The 20,677-nt window shown below is 38.3% G+C and overlaps 1 protein-coding gene across 4 annotated transcripts in view; it reads right to left on the bottom strand.

Moving 5' to 3' along the window:
* Positions 1-20,677, bottom strand: part of MAPK9 (mitogen-activated protein kinase 9) — a 60,184-nt gene that overhangs the window by 24,347 nt on the left and 15,160 nt on the right. For all 4 annotated transcript variants that reach the window (XM_068536497.1, XM_068536498.1, XM_068536496.1 and 1 more), the window contains exons 2-4: positions 15,857-16,027; positions 3,439-3,568; positions 886-944 (exon numbers count right to left, since the gene is read on the bottom strand). In XM_068536497.1, the coding sequence (XP_068392598.1) occupies positions 886-944; positions 3,439-3,568; positions 15,857-15,978 (311 nt within the window). In that variant the 5' untranslated portion in view covers positions 15,979-16,027. The remainder of the gene's footprint in view (positions 1-885; positions 945-3,438; positions 3,569-15,856; positions 16,028-20,677) is intronic.

Below are 20,677 nucleotides of genomic sequence, written 5' to 3'. Positions count from 1 at the left end.
CCTAACTACCCTACTTAAAGTTGCAACCTGACTCCTAACGCCCAGCACTTCTGATCCCCCTTACCCAGCTCCATTTCTTCTACATTTGCCACACATCCTAATGAATGACATCATTTCCTTATTTGTTATGTTGACTGTCTATCTTCCCTGGCTTTCCTGCAAGCTCTAGGAAGAAATATGACCACCTGCAATTCTTAAAAAATGAAAGGGATTTTTGCGGTTTTGGTCACTAAAGTATGTCAAGTTCAAGAGAGTGCCTAGCACACGGTTGGCAATCAAATATTTGTTTGTTTTTTTTTTTTTTTTGGCCTCACCGTGTGGCTTGCGGGCTGAAAGCATGGCGTCCTAACCACTGGACTGCCAGGGAATTCCTGGCAATCAAATATTTGTTGAATGAATGAATGAATACATGAATAAATTTAGGATAAAGTTGTGCATTATATCTCAATAATAAATTAATATTTCATTTCATCATTACTAAGATAATTCTATTTCAGATTTTAGAAGTTTAATGACTTACCCATTTCAAATAATAATTATAAACACCTAAACCCTACAATCTTGGCTTTCAGGGGACTAGAGAAAAACATGTTATATTTTATATTTCAGTAAAGGAAATCCAGCAGCATTAATGGCACTGTCTGCTCTGAAGAATTATTTTCAGTCATCCTTTATCTGTTGTAGAAATGATAACCATCTAGGCACAAATAGTTGAATATTATTATTCATTTTCCTTAATATTCTCTTCCACAGAGAAAAGTGGCTAGGATATCACTTAAAAATGTGTTCTCACCTATATTTCCTAAGTAAAAAAAGCAGTTACTTTCTTTTCTAAATTTTCAGTCTTTGATGAGCAGTGTATTACTGAATAAAAATTATACTTACACATCTTGAAATTCTTCTAGAGTCTTTTGTGGTGTAAACACATTTAACAAACTAATTATCTGAAAAGAGAAAATTATATCTCAGCATGTCAAATGACTCTACTTGATTATAAAAATTAAGTTTAACATTAAAGTGTATTAAAACTACAAAAAAAATCACAGCAGAGCTTTGTATTTATTATTATTGTTATTGCTTTTACCAAAACATTCTATTACACAGCATTTGAAAAAAGCTAAATGATTAGGATTCTCATCTTGGAAATAATATGCACTTTTAATCAAATCACGTTTATGTGTCCCCAGTAACTTACTATTATAGAATTTTAACACATAATGTCTTTCTAGCTCTGAACATAAAAAAGTAGCAATTACAAGTAGAAAAACACTAAATAAAGCAATATGTTAACTCTGAAAACTTAAATACAATATGCAAATTTCTAAAAAGTTTTGAAATGTGAAGGCTAAGCTTATATTTTTGGTATGATAAAGATGAAATGCCTCATAGTATTACCAATTTACATTACCTTTACGTAAGGAGGATTCAAGAACTGACCCCACCACAGGCCTTGGTCCTGGCACCCCAATGGTTAAACAATGAATTCTGCTGCTTGAGCATCAAACACACGTCCTCAATCATTTCAAATGACTGAGGGAAAGATGAATTATTCAGTATATAGGATTGGAGTGGCTGGCTAGCCAAGGGGAAAAAAAACTAGATTCATACTTCAATCTTTACACCAAGATAAACTCAAAATGGAACAAAAATTTAAATGTAAAACATGAAACCATGAAACATTAAAATATGAATAAACATTTATACAATTCTGGTGTAGAAAAGCCTTTTCTAAGCATGGCAGGAAACCTAGGAGATTTGATTATGTTAAACAACAACAACAAAAATCAGTATGACAAAAACAACCTAAATTAGGTCAGATGGAAAAGAAGTGAGGGTTGACAGCTTTAATATACAAAGATCTTCTATAAATGCGTAAGAAAGAAACCAACAGTCCTAGAGAAAAATGGACAAAGGCCATGAAAAACAAACTCTCAAGAAATAAAAATAAATGGCTAATAGAGATATGGAAAGAAAATCAACCTCACAAATAAAAATAAGGTATCATTTGTCATCTATCAGTTTGGTAAGGTAAAACAAAAAATCAACAATATGTAGCTCTGGGGTATTTTGAAATAAAAGACATACTCAGATACTCAATAAAAGTATAAAATTGACAGTCTTCCTTGAGGTTAATTTGTCAGTATATATTATTAAAACCAAAAGTGTGCATAGTCTTTGACCTAGCAATCTTGGCCAAGGAATTCACCTGGACAAGTGTGCAAAGATGCAATGTATAAGGACGTTCACTGCAGCACTGCTTATAATAGCAAAAAACTGGAAACAATCTAAATATCTGATAATAGGTGATTGGTTAAAGGAATTACTGTGCATCTGTACTATGTAGCCATTTAAAAATGGTTTATATCTATGTTCATTAATGTATATGAGATCTAGCAACATTCCACTAGGGAAAAAGCAGGATGCATAATAACATAACTGCGCTTATTTATGTATGTGTGTACATATATGCATAAGAATGCTCACCAAAATGTTAATGATAGTGACCTGTGGGTGGTGGGATTCAAGGATTTTTCTTTCTTGTTTATACTGTTTGAATTAAAAAAAATAATAAACATATTTTTTTGTAACCTGAGAAAAAAACTTTTTTACTTTTTTTTTAAACCTGTAAAGTAAAGCATGCACTGGAGAATTTAAAAACAAACTCAAACCACAGACTCAAAAGATTGAACCTATCTTAGTTTTGTGCTTAATGTCCCTACACCAGAAAAATCCAGCATAAATGTTACAACAAAAGGAGCCATATAGAGTTGAGTGTACTTTTAAATACTTATCCCCCCCACCCCATAACAAAAAGAGGTCACATGGGAGGGGATCTCCAAAGCCCCTGCCAGACTTAACATTTTATAATTTTATAACCTGGCAAGGTTATCAAAATCATGTTCAAAATAATGCTCAGGCATCAGTAGTAGAACATAAAATGTGCCTGAGTACCTCATTTTCTAGAGATATACTGTTTTTCCTTAAAATTTACAATGCTTTGATTTCTGTAGAGATGCCAAGTACAACTATCTTGAATATAACATCATCTAATAACATTTATTTGAATAAATGTGAATATGTAAAAGCTACTTATAGAACAACGTTGTTCTAAAAAGTATTTAGATATTTCTCAATTTGCCAGGTCAATACTGTTGCCATTTTATACACAGGGAAACGGTGAAAACCAAATGGTCACAAGGTTAATTGACATTCCCATCCGTGTTGAGTGACCTAAATTCCTATGGACCATGGTGCCTCTTGCTGACTTCAATATCCCCAATGTTGATTAAAACTTCTGTCAATAAAATATAAGCATTTAAATAGTATTTTTATCACTAGTTTACCCTAGGTCTAAGCTCATTGTATCTCCAAAGACCCAGATGATTATGACAGCATTGACAACATTAAAGTATTAGAGGAAACATAGACATAACTTACATTTTTATGATTGACACATTTTAAGAGGACAAGTTCACGATAAGCTCTCTTTGCATGAGTCTGATTCTGAAAAGGACGGCTTAGTTTCTTGACTGCAACATTTATCCCAAGAACTGTATCAAAAGCAGCACTATAATTAAGAAATATAATAGGCAACCCATTAGGATGATTTTGGAATATACAGCAATGCAGAATGTACATTCAATGTATTATTTTTTTAAATGAATAACAAATAAGGAAAAATCTGCTTGCTTCCACTCTGGTACTTCTGCACATTAAGAGCAAGGTGAGCTGGCTGAGAGTGCAGGACGAACGGACTCCTCTGCAGAGGCGCCACCATGGCAGCTGAAGCTAGGATGGGATTCAGCAATCCTTTGCACATGGACGTCTCATTATATTAGTTGAAATCATTATGTTCAGAACCAAGTAATTTAATACAGAGCATGTAAGACTGCTCAGGAAACAAAATCTTCAGTTTAAATATGCCAATAAGTTGAAAAAAAAGTCACTGGTATCACAGAGTAAAATATAAGTATATTCTGGAGTATCACAGTGGAGAAAATGGTTTGAACTCATGAGACGGATATAATAAATCTAAGTTTTGATTGATCGTGTTTTTCCCAGATGTAAGAATCTAAAAAGAAAACAGAAGCCAAAATCTCAGCTCATGGTAAATCCCCAAGATACAAAATCCCTAACATAAGCAATTGCTATATATAAACTTCTGCTAGAAATACCTCCTCATACTACTATGGTAAGAAATAAAATCTTCTAGGGGCTGTGTTTCCAGAATCTCAAGTTCCCAGCTGAAATTTATGATTGATTTTCCTCCAGAAAATAGACAGGAAAAACTGAGTACCTTCTGTACTAGTTTCAAGCTAGCACTAACAGTATGATTGCTGTCACTGTTACCTTTTGGCTCCTTATCAGGGGTTAAAAGCTGCTAAAGACCATCTGAGAACCTAAGCACCATTTAAAATACTGTTTCTATTTATTTATTCTATTCAGTTTATAACACTGTTTGCACCTATTCACTTCTATTAACTTTTTTTTGCCAAAAAAACCAAACTTAATTCAATTTTAACTTTTTTAAATTGAAGGCTGTCTGCTGTAGCATTTGGTTAAGAATTATTAGAAGTTTCATGTTACTTTGGAATTACTTTTTCTTTAATTCAGTTCACATTATGTGTTCATGTATACACAGATGTAAAATCACATGCCCAGGGACTTCCCTGGTGGTCCAGTGGTAAAGAATCAGCCTTCCAATTCAGGAGACTTGGGTTCGATCCCTGGTTGGGGAACTACGATCCCACATGCTGTGGGGCAACTAAGCCCGTGTGCCACAACTACTGAGCTCATGTGCCGCAAACTGCAGAGCCCACGCGCTCTGGAGCCTATGGGCCACAAGTAGAGAGAAGCCCGCATGCCACAAGGAAAGATCCCGCACGCCTCAATGAAGACCCTGCGTGCCACAACTAGGACCTGACGCAGCCAAAAAAATAATAAAGAAAATAAATAAATTAATTAAAATCACATGCCCATATTCAAATGTAATATTCATATGGATTATAAAATGTTAAAAATAAATCTATTTGTGAAACAAATCATTAATTAATACATACACATGAGATTTGTACTTATATATATATATTTCTCAGTCTTGAGAATTTAAAAACAGACACACCTTTTTTGGTCTCAAAAGTTTTTGTCCAATGAGCCAAATGGACCAATTCTGAATATCTGAGCGGACTCATGCTTCCCCATTCCTAGTTCCAACTCCAGGAGTAGCTACCTTCAGTTATTCCTGGCTTTACTTCTTTTAGTAATATCTCAACTCCAAAGAATATACTTTTATCACTATTTCCTCATTTATCAACTTCAGAAATTAGCTATTTACTCCCCGTTATGAAAACTGAGGATTTAGTCACTTAGTTGAAACCCCCAACTCCTCCTAGTTTTTTGTTCTCATGTTATTTTTAACTTTTCCCTTGGTCACCCTTGTAACTTTAAATAACATGCCTAAACTTGTTGCATCAACTTTCAAAGGAATCTCTTGCTCCCCACTACGTAAAATGAGAATATTACACTTCAGCTCCTTTTTCCTCCAGCTCTCTAATCTCTTTTCCTCCAATTTCTGTCTTAAATGGTCAAGTTTAATAACACATCTTTCAATCTCTATAATTAAATCTTCTGTGTTTCTTCCTTAGGATGTGTCTAAAAGTTGAAAATCAACTTACAGAGTGTATGTATGTATGTGCACACATGTAAACATTACTAATTTCAGAGCGAGGATTACATTTCATTTCTAAAGATCACATGACCCTTGCCACTCATAAGAGAATGTGATTGTTTCCACCATTAAGGTTAAATGGATTCTCTTCTAACATTCCATAAGTTCTCACACATCATGCCACTTTAAATTTGTTTTATTCTTAGATCATGACTTTTTCTAACTTTTCTACCGCAAGTTTCTAATAAACGTTTTTTTCTTATTAAGAGAAGACAAATATACCTCTTTAGAGCCTGTCACTAGTACTTCTTACCTTCTTACTCACATTATCTATTGTTTGGAATCTATTCCATTTTTGGGGAACACATTTTTCTTGGGGTTTCAAGGCCTGATGTGTAGCTATCGCCCTGGTATTTCTTTTCTCTGGCTTCCACTGTTTCTGGTGTTACACGTTCTTGTATTCTTTCTTGTTGGAGTACATTCTCAAGGAATTTCCTCAGAAAAAAAGGGCATGGAAGATAAATTATCTTACTCTTCCTTTATCCTTGATTGATAGTTTGTCTTCTAAGCTCGAAATCAATTTTCTCTCAGAACTCCAATGATTTCCAGAGTTGAGTGTTGTTGATGAGAAGGCGTATGCCTTTCTGATATTCATTCCTTTGCTTCCTTTTTTATTCCTCTCAATGATTTATTACAAAGAACCATGTTTTGTCAACAACCCCACAGCGCTCCCCCCCACTAATCACTATCCTTCCTGCCCCCCAAAGACGATAACTACTTCTGACTTTTTTTTTATACTATAATTTTTAAAAATATATTTATTTATTTGGCTGTGCCGGGTCTTAGCTGCTGCACGCAGGATCTTCAATCTTCATTGCAGCATGCAGGATCTTTTAGCTGTGGCATGTGGGATCTAGTTCCCTGACCAGGGATCGAACCTGGGCCCCCTGCATTGGGAGCGCGGAGTCTTAGCCACTGGACTACCAGGGAAGTCCCCTACTTCTGACTTTTATAATCACTTCCTTGCTTTTACCAGCTAAACATGTATCTTCAAGCCCCTGCATCATTTATTTTTGCCTGGTTTTTGAAATTGTCTATGTCTGACTTCTTTCACTCAACATTGTATTTGTGAGGTACATCTGTTGTTGTGTGAAGCTATAACTCATTCTGTGTCATTGCTATAATATTCCTTTGTTATGATTATATGACATAATGTTGACAGATACATTGGTTGTTTTCAGTTTGCAAGCAAAAAACATGGTCATAAACATTCTTGTACATGGTTCTGGGCATGCATTTCTGACGAGTAGATAGCTAAAAGTGGTATTACATATAGTTTACTTTAATAGATAATGCCAAACTGTTTTCTGAAGTGGTTTGTTCTATCAATTTCTAGGCATTTGATTTTCTTGTAGTAATATTGACCCTATGTCCTGCAAGAGGGCCAAGTTTAACAAAAGGGAGATCACAAGGGAAGGGGTGGGGGGGCACTAATCCAATCACGAGAGCCCTTTAGAAGCAGAGTTTGTTTTGGCTGGTGGGAAGAGGGGAAAGTCAGAGAGATCTGAATCCTGAGAAGGACTAGACATGTTGTTGCCTTTAAGATGGAAGGGGGGTCACGTGAGAAGGAATGTGGGACCCTCTAGGAGCAGGGTGGCACCTGGCTGATAGAGAGCAAGGGAATGGGATGGAGACCTCTGACCTACAGCTGCAAGGAACTGGGTTCTGCCAAGAACCTGAATGCACTTGAAAGCAAATTCTTCCCCAGAGCCTCCAGATAAGAGCCCAGTCCAGTGACACCTTGATTTCAGGCTTGTGAAATGCCAAGCAGAGAACCCAGGGAAGCCCACCCAGATTTCTGACCTACAGAACTATGAAATTATAAATGGTTGTTGTTTTGCTTTAAACCACTAAGTTCATGGTAATTTGTTATGTGGCAGTAGAAAATAAATACATCCTCTCTTCCATATTTTTCTACCCTTTTGTCTCCCCAGGCTTCATTCTGGATACTTTTTTCCTCACCTATCTTTCAGATCACAATTCTCTCTTCAGTTATATCTAATATGCTTTTAAACCCACCTATTAACTTCATAATTCAATAGCTATGTCTTATAGTTCTATAATTTCTATTTAGTTTTTTTAAGTTTTCATTTTCCACCAAAAATTTTTCATACTGTCTTTTATCATCCCGAACATAACATCATAACTCTTTGGAAGTCTGGATCCAATAATGCCAATAACCCCTGTGGATCTGTTTCTTTTCTCTGTTGTTTGTGCTGGATTTTGTGAATGTTGTCCAATCTCCTTGTGTGACTAGTTATTTCTAATTACGTGCTGCACCTTGAACTTGCAAAACTGTTTGCTATCTAGAAATAATTTGATATCCAGTATGATGCTATCTTCCTCCAGGTAGAATTTACATTTATTTCTGCTGGGTACCTGGGGGCACTAGCAATTTGGGCTCACCTCACTTTGGGTTCAGCAAATGAGATGATGTGAAGCTAAGTGGCAGTTCCTGCAAGGGCCTGTTTCTTTTTGGTTCATCCTTACTTCTAGGATGCAGCCCTTTATTGGACCCAGTTAAAGCAAAGGAAGTTCACTAAGCCCCTTTAGAGGGCCCTGGACTCCAATCCCTGTCTCCTATAGCCCCACAAAGCAGTCCAAAGGACTCTCAGTCTCTCAGCTGCCCACTCCAGAATTTTCAAATGCCCTCAAGGGAAAGAACACCCCAAATCCTGGGCTCCTCTTACTAGGCTTCTCCTTCCCCAGATACTGGCCTAATAATTCTTCATTTACTTACTCGCTCTCTAAGGGCAAATGCTGAGCATGGGGGTGGGGGTGGGAATGTTGGGAGCCAACTAGCAAAACTGTTTCATAGACACACTTTTAACTAACATTCCTACTTCTAGCCACCCGTTTCATCTTCATTTTTTGTATCTGGCATCTGTATACTCACAATCTCTTTGGAGTTCTACTATAGATAGGTTCTCTTCTTTGTGGCAAACGTCTTATCTACTTATTCTCACTTCCTCTGCAGAAACTTGTTAAATGCTCCATATCCACTGATTACTGCTCTCCTGTCTCTTTGTTTAGGTGTCTGATCCACCATCTTAAATTAGAACTTCCAAACCATACATTTTAGAGGTGTAACTATAAAGACACAATGATTTGCCCAAGAACTACTGCTATGAGGATCTGAGCTGGACTTAGAACTCAATTCTCCTGAATCATAGCCTTCCTATGCCTTATAGCGTATATCTTCTTTATCACAAAAATTTTGTTGTGGACATTATGTTTATTTATATATACTAATAGAAAATAAAACAGTATAAGAACAGGCCAACATTCATGCTTGTACAGAACTAGAGGAAGCAAAAAGGAATAAGAGCTATACCAACCATTTCATGTTAAGGTTGTTAACTGTCACTTCTAAGCATTGTCAGATCTAATATTACACTTCTTTTTTAAACACTTCATAAAAGATGCTCCGCATTGCTGATTATTAGAGAAATGCAAATCAAAGCTACAATGAGGTACCACCTCACACCAGTCAGAATGGACACCATTCAAAAGTCTACAAGGGACTTCCCTGGTGGCACAGTGGTTAGGAATCTGCCTGCCAATGCAGGGGACATGGGTTCAAGCCCTGGTCCGGGAAGATCCCACATGCCGCAGAGCAACTAAGCCCGTGCGCCACAACTACTGAGCCTGTGCTCTAGAGCCCGCGAACTCCAACTACTGAGCCCACCCACCTAGAGCCCATGCTCCACAACAAGAGAAGCCACCGCAATGAGAAGCCCACACACCACAACGAAGAGCAGCCCCTGCTCGCCGCAACTAGAGAAGGTCCGCACGCAGCAATGAAGACCCAACACAGCCATAAATAAATAAATAAATAAATAAATAAATAAATTTATATATTAAAAAAAAAAGTCTACAAATAACAAATGCTGGAGAGGGTGTGGAGAAAAGGGAACCCTCCTACACTGTTGGTGGGAATGTAAGCTGGTGCAGCCACTATGGAGAACAGTATGGAGGTTCCTCAAAAAACTAAAAATAGAGCTACCATATGATCCAGCAATCCCACTCCTGGGCATATACCCAGATAAAACTATAATTCAAAAAGATACATGCACCCCTATGTTCATAGCAGCACTATTCACAATAGCCAAGACATGGAAACAATGTAAATGTCCATCTACAGATGAAAGGATAAAGAAGATGTGGGACATATATACAATGGAATACTACTCAGCCATAAAAAAGAACGAAATAATGCCATTTGCAGCAACATGGATGGAAGTAGAGATTACCATACTAAGTGAAGTAAGTCAAAACGAGAAAGACAAATACCATATGATATCACTTATATGTGGAATCTAAAATATGACACAAATGAACCTTTATGAAACAGAAACAGACTCACAGACATAGAGAACAGACTTGCGGTTGCCAAGGGGGAGAGAGGTGGGAGAGGGATGGATTGGGAATTTGGGGTTAGCAGATGCAAACTATTATATGTTAGAATGGATAAATGACAAGGTCCTACTGTATAGCACAGGGAACTATATTCAATATTCTACGATAAACCATAATGGAAAAGAATATGTAAAAAAAAGAATGCATATATACATATAACTGAACCACTTTGCTGTACAGCAAAAATTAACTTGTAAATCAACTATATTTCAATTAAAAATTTTTTTAATAAAAGCAAAAAAAAAAAAAACAGTTAAGCACATTGTAGAACTGTTTTGTAAAACAAATAGTCCTTACTACTTTGGTTAAACAGCTTGAGATTTTAGAAGGAGAGAGAAAAAGTGAATATATATATATGAAAGAAATGTACACACATTTTCCCTGTAGAGCTTTAAAACCTTGAATTACTTAATTCTACTAATAACTTAATTTTATAAATACTTCAAATGATAAACATTTTAAAACTTACTTCCTAATTATTTTATTAACAGTTTTAATGAACTAAAACATAGAAACAAATAAATCAGACAACTGTAAAAATAATTCAAAATTAGGAGTCAGAATATTTTAGTTGGATCCCAGCTCCTCATTTTAATCCTGTATCAATACCTGCACTTTGGTTTACCTGCACACCTGTCCCTATATCTTTATCAAGCTCTAGTTTAAACAGATGATTAACAAGTTTTGTAAACCATGCATTATTGCTACTATGATATTTTACTTCTCAAAAATGTAAAAACACATGTATATTAGTTTCCTATTGTTGCTATAACAAATTACCACAGATTTACTGATTTAAAACACAAATTTATTATTTTACAGTTCTGGAGTGTGTATGTGTGTGTGCGCGCACGTGCACGCGTGTGCGTCAATCAAACCAATCACACACTCTTTGGTTCGATCAGAGAGAAGGCTCTATTCCAAGCATGAGCTGAGATTATCTGGAGTTCCACAGATAAGTCTCAAAAGATGAGGGTTAGGCGCTTCCCTGGTGGCGCAGTGGTTGAGAATCTGCCTGCCAATGCAGGGGACACGGGTTCGAGCCCTGGTCTGGGAGGATCCCACATGCCGCGCAGCAACTAGGCCTGTGAGCCACAACTACTGAGCCTGCGCGTCTGGAGCCTGTGCTCCGCAACGAGAGGCTGCGACAGTGAGAGGCCCGCACACCGCGATGAAGAGTGGCCCCCGCTTGCCACAACTAGGGAAAGCCCTTGCACAGAAACGAAGACCCAACACAGTCATAAATAAAATAAATAAATAAATATATTTATATATTAAAAAAAAGATCAGGGATAGTGTCAGAACAGGGACAGAAGAGCAGGGTTTCAGAGGAGACTCCAACCAGGAGATGCAGTGGGGACAAAAGTGATGGGCGTGGGAAAGAACCTGCCATATTTGCAGAGAAGGGACCATTGGAGATAAGAAGTTATCTAAAAGTTAGGGCTTGATGGTGGGTATACTCAAGCCCTTCCATCACTGATGAGGAAGAAAGGAGTCTGACTGGCACCATTCATAGTTTCTTGCTCTATCTACACGCCAAGAAAAAATCCTCTGAAGACATGTGGGGGAAGTATCACGGGAAAAGTTTCTCTCTTGTCCGTCTGGGACTACCACTGCCTGCACCACCACTGCTGCAGTTCAATGGGACCACGAAGCCTCGAGCCTAGAAGGAAGGTGAGGCGCAGTCACCCACCTTCCCGGCTGAGAGGAAGCCAGCACAGGCTCTGGTAGAAAGTAGCAGTAAAGTAATAATGGAAACCAGGTCTCCAACCATCTAGGCCCAGCTCTCGTGATGGCACCTCGTCTAAAAGCCAGAAAACATCCCAGAAGTCTAAGAATAATTTTCATAATTCCACAAACATTTCTAAAAAAAAGTATCAATAATCTGAATCAAGTTAACTAACCCCTTTTCCACGCATCAGTAAAGTTAACCGAACTAAAAGGTTTTGATTTGGTAATGAATAACTGGCTTGGGTTACAAAGTTAAGTGAATAATTACATCAAAGATCACAAACTAAACTGTTAGCTGTGCAAGAGGCTCATTAAGAGGTATTTTAATCAGTTCAAAGACTTCTTTCTTGAGCAGAAAAGGGTGAAACCCAGTTTTTGATCCTTCCTTAAAATCAAAATTCAGGCTATGGAAATCGGGGTTTCCAAGACGTGACATTTAGGATGGTGTTAAACTTTTAGCCTCTACATGTATGTGAGGTGAAAGTTGCTCCTACAAATGTTAATAAAATTGTCATAAAATTATTTAAATGAAAATACTAAGAGTAAGTGAAAGTACACTTAAAATTATATCAATATATAACTTAAGTTACAAGAAAATGACAACATATTTTAATGCATAACATAACATGAAAATATTACATATAATACTATAGTATCAGGGGATAAATATCCATTAAAAATGACAAATATCCTTAAGTTAAGGCACCTTTCAGTTTACATTTTTTTTCAAAAAAATTTTTAATAAGGGGAGATTCACATAAACATAAAATGAACCATTTTAAAGTGAACAATTCAGTAGCATTTAGCACATTCACAGTGTTGTGCAATCACCACCTTTAAGTAACCTCAAAAGATTTTCATCACCCCAAAAGGAAACTCCATACCCATTATGAAGTTGCTCCCCATTCCTCTCTCCCCCTTGCCCTTGTTACCACCAATCTGCATCTTTCTCTATGGATTTACCTACTTTGGATATTTCACATCAATGGACTCATATAATAATACTACCTTTTATGTTTGACTTCTTTCACTTAGCATGTTTCTGAGGATCATCTATGTTGTAGCATATATCAGTGCTTCACTTTTTTTTATGAATAATATTCCATGTATGTATATAACACAGCTTGTGTATCCATTCATTTATTGATGGACATTTGGGCTGTTTCCACCTTTTGGCTATTGAGAATAGTGCTGCTATGAACATTTGTATACAAGTCTTTTTTGAACATCTGTTTTTAATTCTTTTGGGAATATATCTAGGGATATTTAGTGGGTCATATAATAATTCTGTTTAACTTGTTGAGGAACCGTCAAACTGTTTTCCACAAGTGGCTGTACCATTTTACATTCTCACTGGCAATGTATGAGGATTGTAATTTCACATCCCTGCCAACCTTTGTTATTTTCCATTTTGTTGATTATGGCCACCTAGTGGGTATGAAGTAGTACCTCATTGTGGTTTTGATTTGCATTTCCCAAATGACTAACAATGAGCATATTTTCATGTGTTTATTGGCCATAAATCTTCTTTGGGGAAATGTCTATTCAAGTCCTTTGCCTGTATTTTTGTTTTTGTTTTTTTTTAATTGGGTTGTTTGATGAGAACCTACTGTACAGCACAGGGAACTCTACTCAGTGCTCTGTGGTGACCTAAATGAGAAGGAAATCCAAAAAGGAGGGCATATATGTATACGTATAGCTGATTCACTTTGTTATACAGCAGAAACTAACACAACATTGTAAAGCAAGTATACGCCAATTTAAAAAAAAAAAAAAAGATGCTTTCACCCAAAAATAAATAAATAAATAAATTGGGTTGTTTGCCTGTTTGCTGTAGAGTTGTAGGAGTTCTTTATATTCTGAATATTAGACTCTTACCAGATACACGATTTGCAAATATTTTCCCATTTGTGGGTTGTTTTTTCACTCTCTTGATAGTGTTCTTTGATACACAAAAATTTTTAATTTTGATAAAGTCCAATTTCTTGTTTTGTTGCTCATGCTTTTGGTGTCATTTCTAAGAATTCAAAGTCATGAAGCTTCCCCCTTTGTTTTCTTCTAAGAGTTTTATGGTTTTAACTCTTATATTTAGGTCATTGATCAATTTTGAGTTAAACTTTTACATGATGTGAGGTAGGAGTCCAACTCCATTCTTTTGCATGTGGGTATCCAGTTGTCCCAGCACCATTTGTTGAAGAGAATGTTCTTTCCCCATTGAATAATCTTGGCACCCTTTTTGAAAATCAACTGGCCACAGATGTATGGGTTTATTTCTGGACTCTTAGTCTTTAAAAATTCAGAACTTTCCATCCTATAATTCTACCACTGCTTTTACCAGAGGAGGTTTAGCTTATAACTGTTTATTTGGGAACTTTCATTTCAAAACTAGAATTTTTTTAATGAAAAATATACAACCATAATGAGTAATTTCATTATTAAACATTTCTTTAAAAAACAAAGATGAGAAGTAGTATATGAAAACTGGAAATCAAAACTAATCTCTGAAAAACAGTATTTTTTAAAGTAGCATGTAATTTTATTGTCATTTACCATGCTGTAATGAAGTCATTAATTTTAACTGCGTAACCCTTGTAAAGCTCTCCATTATACAATTAATTATGAATTTCTAGTCAAGCTCTTAATGTGGTTATTACATTAAATGTCCTTGTATCAGTCTTGCTTAATTCCCTATGTCAAATTACCATCCAGTTCCAAATAAGAGACGGGTTATAAATCAAAAGAATATTTTACTGTCTAGAACTTTTTATTAACATCAAAGTATCCTAATATGAACCATCCATTCACTTTAAAACTTTCCTGGCACACTGGATTTAAGTACCAATATAGCATATTATCAATTGGAAGTTAAGATCACCACTATTTTAGATGCAAGCCAGGCATTCCTTCCAAACAGCCCCTTCCCCCTCATTAGTTTTTCTGGGAATCTCTGAACTACCATCTCCTCTCAGCTTCCAGGGCCTCTAACTACCTAAGCCGAAGAAAACAACTAACTTCCCTGATCACATATCTCTACAACAGAGGATCAATTACTAACCACTGATGCAGATTCTCTAAACTCAACATCTCTAATAAAAATATAAACTCTCCTACCAGAACATCCAAGAGTTCTCTTTTATCTTGAATCCCCTTTACCTACAAGCTGTAATCATTGGGTGTTTAGCTTTACCACAGTTCCTTTTAGATGCAAAGACAATCTTGTTTTTACTGACCAAAAAAAGAAGAAAAGATTTTGCCAAAAAACTAAGGGATAAAAAGCTTGGGAAGTGCTGATAACTGTAGTCTAGAAAACATGTGAAAAACTTTACCTTTAGCTGGCCAGTGATGTCGCGGCAGCTGACTGTCTTACCAAGCAAGAGACTAAGGTTCAGGGTCAGACCAACAGTTCTGACGTCCTGGGCTGGACACATAGTTGAAGTGAGACACCAAGGAAGAGACGGCCAGCCCAACCCCTCATACGGCATCCCTTCCTGGTTAATCCATGGGGTGATAATGACACTGACTGGCCTCATCCTGCCAATGAAGGGCAAGGCACTGCAATGACGGCGCCTAGAAATGAATAGGAGTGATTGGGAATAAAAGGGGGAGGGGGGAAAGGTGGCCAGGATGAAGAAATGAATAAAACTCCAAATTTCTGTTACAACTCACTGTCATACCTATTACTCTAATATCATAATGACAGGGGGAATGGAAAAGAAAAAAAAAAGAGAAAAGAAACAAAGAAAAAAGAAAAATTGCTACCTATTTAAATTTACACAGTATTCTAAGAATTTGAGCTTGTATCCTACAATCTGACTATATGTAACTAAAGCAAGAGGTTGATTCAATTTAGCTTATAAACCTATAGCAAAGAAAAGGGTATTTTTATCATCAGTGTTTCTAAATTCTGACGACTTAGATCTATTAAGTTTTTATTACAACAAAAACTCAATCTACACTACTGAAACAGACCATACTTACCAGACAATTCCTTGGGCTCCAGAGCCAATTGGTTTCAACTGCTGGTAACGTTTTAGGACAGTGAAAGTTGAGTCTGCCACTTGTACACTGTAAAACTGACTATCACATTTACTGTCACTCATGATGTAGTGTCATATGATATTCCAAAGAGCTGGTACAGTCGTCAGATTCCTTGAAAGAGAAACAGAATGAACATGCATTCTTACTGAAATTATACATGCATAGCTCACTTAATAGTGTTTCAGATTTATTGGTATATAAGACAATGTGGCTGTAAGTTGGTAAACTCAGTTAGACCAAGTTCTGAACTTAAGCAACATGCAAAAAATGCAAAGACATTTTAATGGTACAAGATTATCATGAAAGGAAGGAATTCTGAGACCCTGCATGACCACATCTTAAGGGACTGGATTAGGAAATAACAACCTTTGCAGAAAAGAATTTGTTCATTTTTATTAGCCATGACAAGACTACATCACTATGTGATTCTCATCAGCTTGCTTCCGGTGGGACCAGATTACACCGTGCTGTCTCAACCAGAGCTGGAGGCACTCTGGAGATGCTGCAAAATGAACATGCCTACAATTCATTCATGCAGAAAAACAAATGGACCAGTCTTCTGCTGTGTCCACAAATTCAGGTTAAAGTGACGAACCAGAAAGCAAGTCCGATGCCAAAGTGATTGTAAAAGTGGTAAGTTAAAGAACAACAGGGTGTTGGAGGCCTGGTGACACCTGTGTGTGCCGTGGATGCTCGTGAGTGCGTTCCTACCTTGTGAGGTGGTCCCGGAGCCGGCCTACATTCCCCAAACCCTACATCACTAGTGGGCTTCAATACAGACAGCCATAGACAGAGAACTCTGTCATAAGCTACAGTCAATAACATGGACACTATGTTATCCACAAGGTATGAGTATAAACTGGCAGCCCCAGAGCAGCCTTTTTGTGGTTTAGACAGTAGGCTGAGATTCCTACACTGCAGGAGCCTGTATGATTTTATACAGAAAACAAAGCAAACAGAAATCGGCAGGCAGCTACCTTTACTCCGTTCCCTGGCTCTTGTCTGATAATGTTTATTCAAAAGTTAGCAAGCTATTTATATTGGTCATTTCTTAAAAATTAAAAAGCCAACAATAAAACCATTTAGGTAAATATTCTACACTGTTTACAAACACAGAATTTAAATTTTATTCTACAGCTTCCCCAAATTCCTGCCTGCTTGTTCTAACACCTAATATTTAATATCTACCCACTGGGTTTTTTAGAGTGATGATACGTGTTTCAACACAATGATGTCTAGGACTTCCATTAAACATGGAAATTGATTAACAACAAGACTGAACAAAGAATTTAAATCAAATGAATAGTTTCTCCAACTGACTGTTGCTTCATGCTTTTTTACCATTCTCAGGGCAGTGGCTGAGGCACAGCTGGTAGTACCAGCTGCCATTCTGACCAAGAGCCATTGCACACCGGCTGGGGATTGCGTCTGGGAGGCCAACGTTGCGCTAGATAAAGTAACACACTGCTCACAACGACCCACAGGAATTATCAGCCCTGTGTTACACTGGAGTGACCCAAGGCTTAGTGAGCTGGCCAAGCCATGCTGCTGTGAGAAGGGGGCCCTAAGCTCTAGGAGGGGAGGGACAGGTCTGTTTTGTTCACGGTGGCACCCTGTACTCCCAGGACAGGAGGACAGGGAAGGCCTGGCCCCTGGGACAGAGTGACCATTCAATATACCTCTGCTGACCTGACCCATAACACTGTAGCTAATGATTCCCTCACGATGCTGCTCTATTTTACTGACATCTGAAGGAGTATCCTTTTCTTAATTTATTTATAGTTTTTAAGAGGCTGAGACAATTCATCTCAACATTTACAGGGTACCTTTGTACAAGAAAGTGATAAATAATATAGAAGACATATATCAAGATCAAACAGGTATTGGTCTTGAAGCAGCACCTACTTCACTATTTGGGGGATAAGTGTGAGGAATGAGTCTATTATCTACATTGTAATATAAGTTATAAAGAGGTAAGGGCCATAAGCAAAATAGAAACAAAGCTGAAAGGCAAAAGAGGTCCTACCCACGAGCAGGGGTGCAGAAAACAAGAAGAGCTTCATGGAGGAGGTGGCATTTGCCCTGGATAGTTTTGCCAGAGACAGAGTAGAAGCACAGAACTCAAACTGACTGTGCTCAGACATGGTGAATTGCTCAGCTTGACGAGTGGAGTAGAAATGCAAAGGATCAGAGACAGACTCAGAGAAGTCTATTTCTTGGCCATATTGTAATGCACCAGCAATGCTGGTCATTCATAAAGCATTTCTTGAGCACCACTGTGGACCAGGTCCCTTGCCAGAACAGCCAGCATGCCTGCCTTCTGCGTTTCGAGCTTACAGAGAGCGTTCACTGTGGGTACACTCAGAAGAGATCGGATGCAAGGAGAGCCCTAAACCGAGAAGGATGGAGGTTTAGGGTGCGGGGATAAGAAGTAGCATGTGCAGAGAGCTGGAGGTGCCTTCTAAGCATGACAAATCATTTGAGATTTGATTCTGCTGGGTCACGGGGGGAAAAAACTGGAGAGAAAACAAGGCCAGATCACCCCAGGCCCTGGAAGCCGCTCGGAGCCATCTGGGCCTGGGCCTGAGGGCTGCGGAGCCATCAAAGCACAAGAGGCATGGGCTCACACTTGCTTTTCAGAGAGATCGTTCGGGAAGCTGAGAAAGGGTTGGATTCGAATGGGTAGGACTCAAAACAGGCAGACCTGACAAAAATGGCAGGATCGTGGCAGGTGGGGAAAAGAAGGAAATGCACGGCTTGGAAGAAGAATGTACGTGACTTGTTGCCCTGCAGGAGATGGGGAGAAATAAAGGTGAAACAGCTGGAGGTAAGCAGGAGATAGCTGAGTCGGAGAGTTCGGCTTTGGACAAGTTAAGTCTGAAGTGGCCAAGGGACAGTATGACAGGCCCAGGCTGCTGACCTACTCCAGGATCCACTCCTCCCTTCATTTTAGTAACAGAAGCCACCCTGTTCCTGCTGGACAAATGGCTACCCAACTAGAGATGACATATGGCCACTTTCCTGGCAGCCAGGTGTGACCAGATGACCAACCTTTAGCTAATGAGATGTGAGCAGAAGTGATGTATGCTACTCCCAGATCATTTTTTTAAACAGAAAGCTGCTTGCCTTTCAATCTATCTTTCTCCCTTGCTGTTGGCTGAGGGATCAGCAGTCATAGACCCAGAGATGGAAGTCACATGCTGAAGATGCTAGAGTCACCCACCAGCCAGAGTCTGGAATGACCTTGTGGCACTGAGCTGGCCCCCATTCTGGTCCACCTGCCCACATTGAGATTGGCACAAATTAATCTCAACCTTGTTGAACAACTCTGGAACTCTCTCTGCTACAGCTGTTGTAACCTGTACTCAGACTGGTACAGTATTAGGTTAGCTTTTGTGAATTTGGGGAGTACATTACATCATTAGGTCAATAATTAACATAATTTCATCTCAAGATTTTAAATAATTTTAAAATTAAAATAAGTTTCCCTTATTAGGCAGAAAAAAAAATCACCTAAGACAGAATCTGTCAAAGCCACCTCCTCTGTCAAGCTTGGGCTTCATGGGCTTCATGAGAGCAAGAGAAAGAACCCCAAACCAAACTAAGAAAGCATGTAATTTAGCTATTAATGAAATCAACTCTCTCTTGAGATTGTACTTAAACAAAATGGACCTCAACCTGGTTTCAGAAGACAATTTACAAATTGAGAGGTGTTAAGAATTCTTCATGCAACCACATTACCAACACACTGAAGGTGCAGTCCCTGCCTTAACTTCCCTCACCAGAAGGTGCTGGTTCCTCACCTCGGTTCCCAGCAGTGGGACCCAGTGCCTACCGTGTTCACTGTCACTTGGCTTCTGCAGGTCTGCCTCTGCCTCCCTCCGCCAGGTCAGGAGCTCCTCAAAAGCAGGGAGGGCCTGTCTTCCCTCTCATACGACATTGTTCAATGCCCACCATTTTTCCACTGAAAAAGCTCCTAGAAGAACACACTGCTCCTACAGACCTAAGTGTGGTGAGTGGGTGCCTCGAGGTTAGGAATCGGCACGGCCTTTGCTAAAGGCATCCGGCTCATGTGCACACTCTCCCCACTTACCATGCTGCTTTGATGAATGCTTGTTTAATGAAACGCTCTAATCGAAAATCTCTATTTCTCCAAGACTGGAGACCTGTAAAATCTACCCACTATATAAATAAACATTGGGCAGGAGGAACATTCCTACCTGTTTAGAGCCTAGAGTAAGAAATGCTTTAAAAATTTTTTTCTCTACCTCTAGTATTCTAAATATAAGCAATTCAGGTACTATAAATATTAAATCTGATTAATTTTTCTAAATAGAAAAATTAGCTCTAACTACAGCTTTACATAGTTATAAAATTTTAAAGTGGGAAAGAACAGTGAGAGCATACAGTCTGAGTCTTGTGGGGATGACAGCTACCATTCACTGAGTTCTCCTAACAAACTCCTGACGGCCTCCTGTGTGCCAAGCATGAGGTAGCGGCTGTCAATGGAGTACTAATCGGACAGTCCCTTCCCTCAAACCACCAACTGCATAATTATCACACCACGTAGGAAGTGTCCTAGGGGTATGCACAGGCTGCATGGGAGAAGCCCAGCAGAGTAGTGTCTAGAGGGCAGAGCAAGAGAACAAGTGGAATGTGTGAATGAGAGATGGATGTAAAGGAAGGCTTCCTGGAGGAGGCAAGACCTGTGTGCAAGTTAAGTATCAACCTAGGTGTGACGAAACAGGTACTTTCACACGT

This window comes from Eschrichtius robustus, chromosome 2, assembly GCF_028021215.1.
Source record: "Eschrichtius robustus isolate mEscRob2 chromosome 2, mEscRob2.pri, whole genome shotgun sequence".
NCBI lineage: Eukaryota > Metazoa > Chordata > Mammalia > Artiodactyla > Eschrichtiidae > Eschrichtius > Eschrichtius robustus.
The sequence above is the reverse complement of the archived record's forward strand: the minus strand, read 5'-3'. Positions and strand labels throughout refer to the sequence as shown.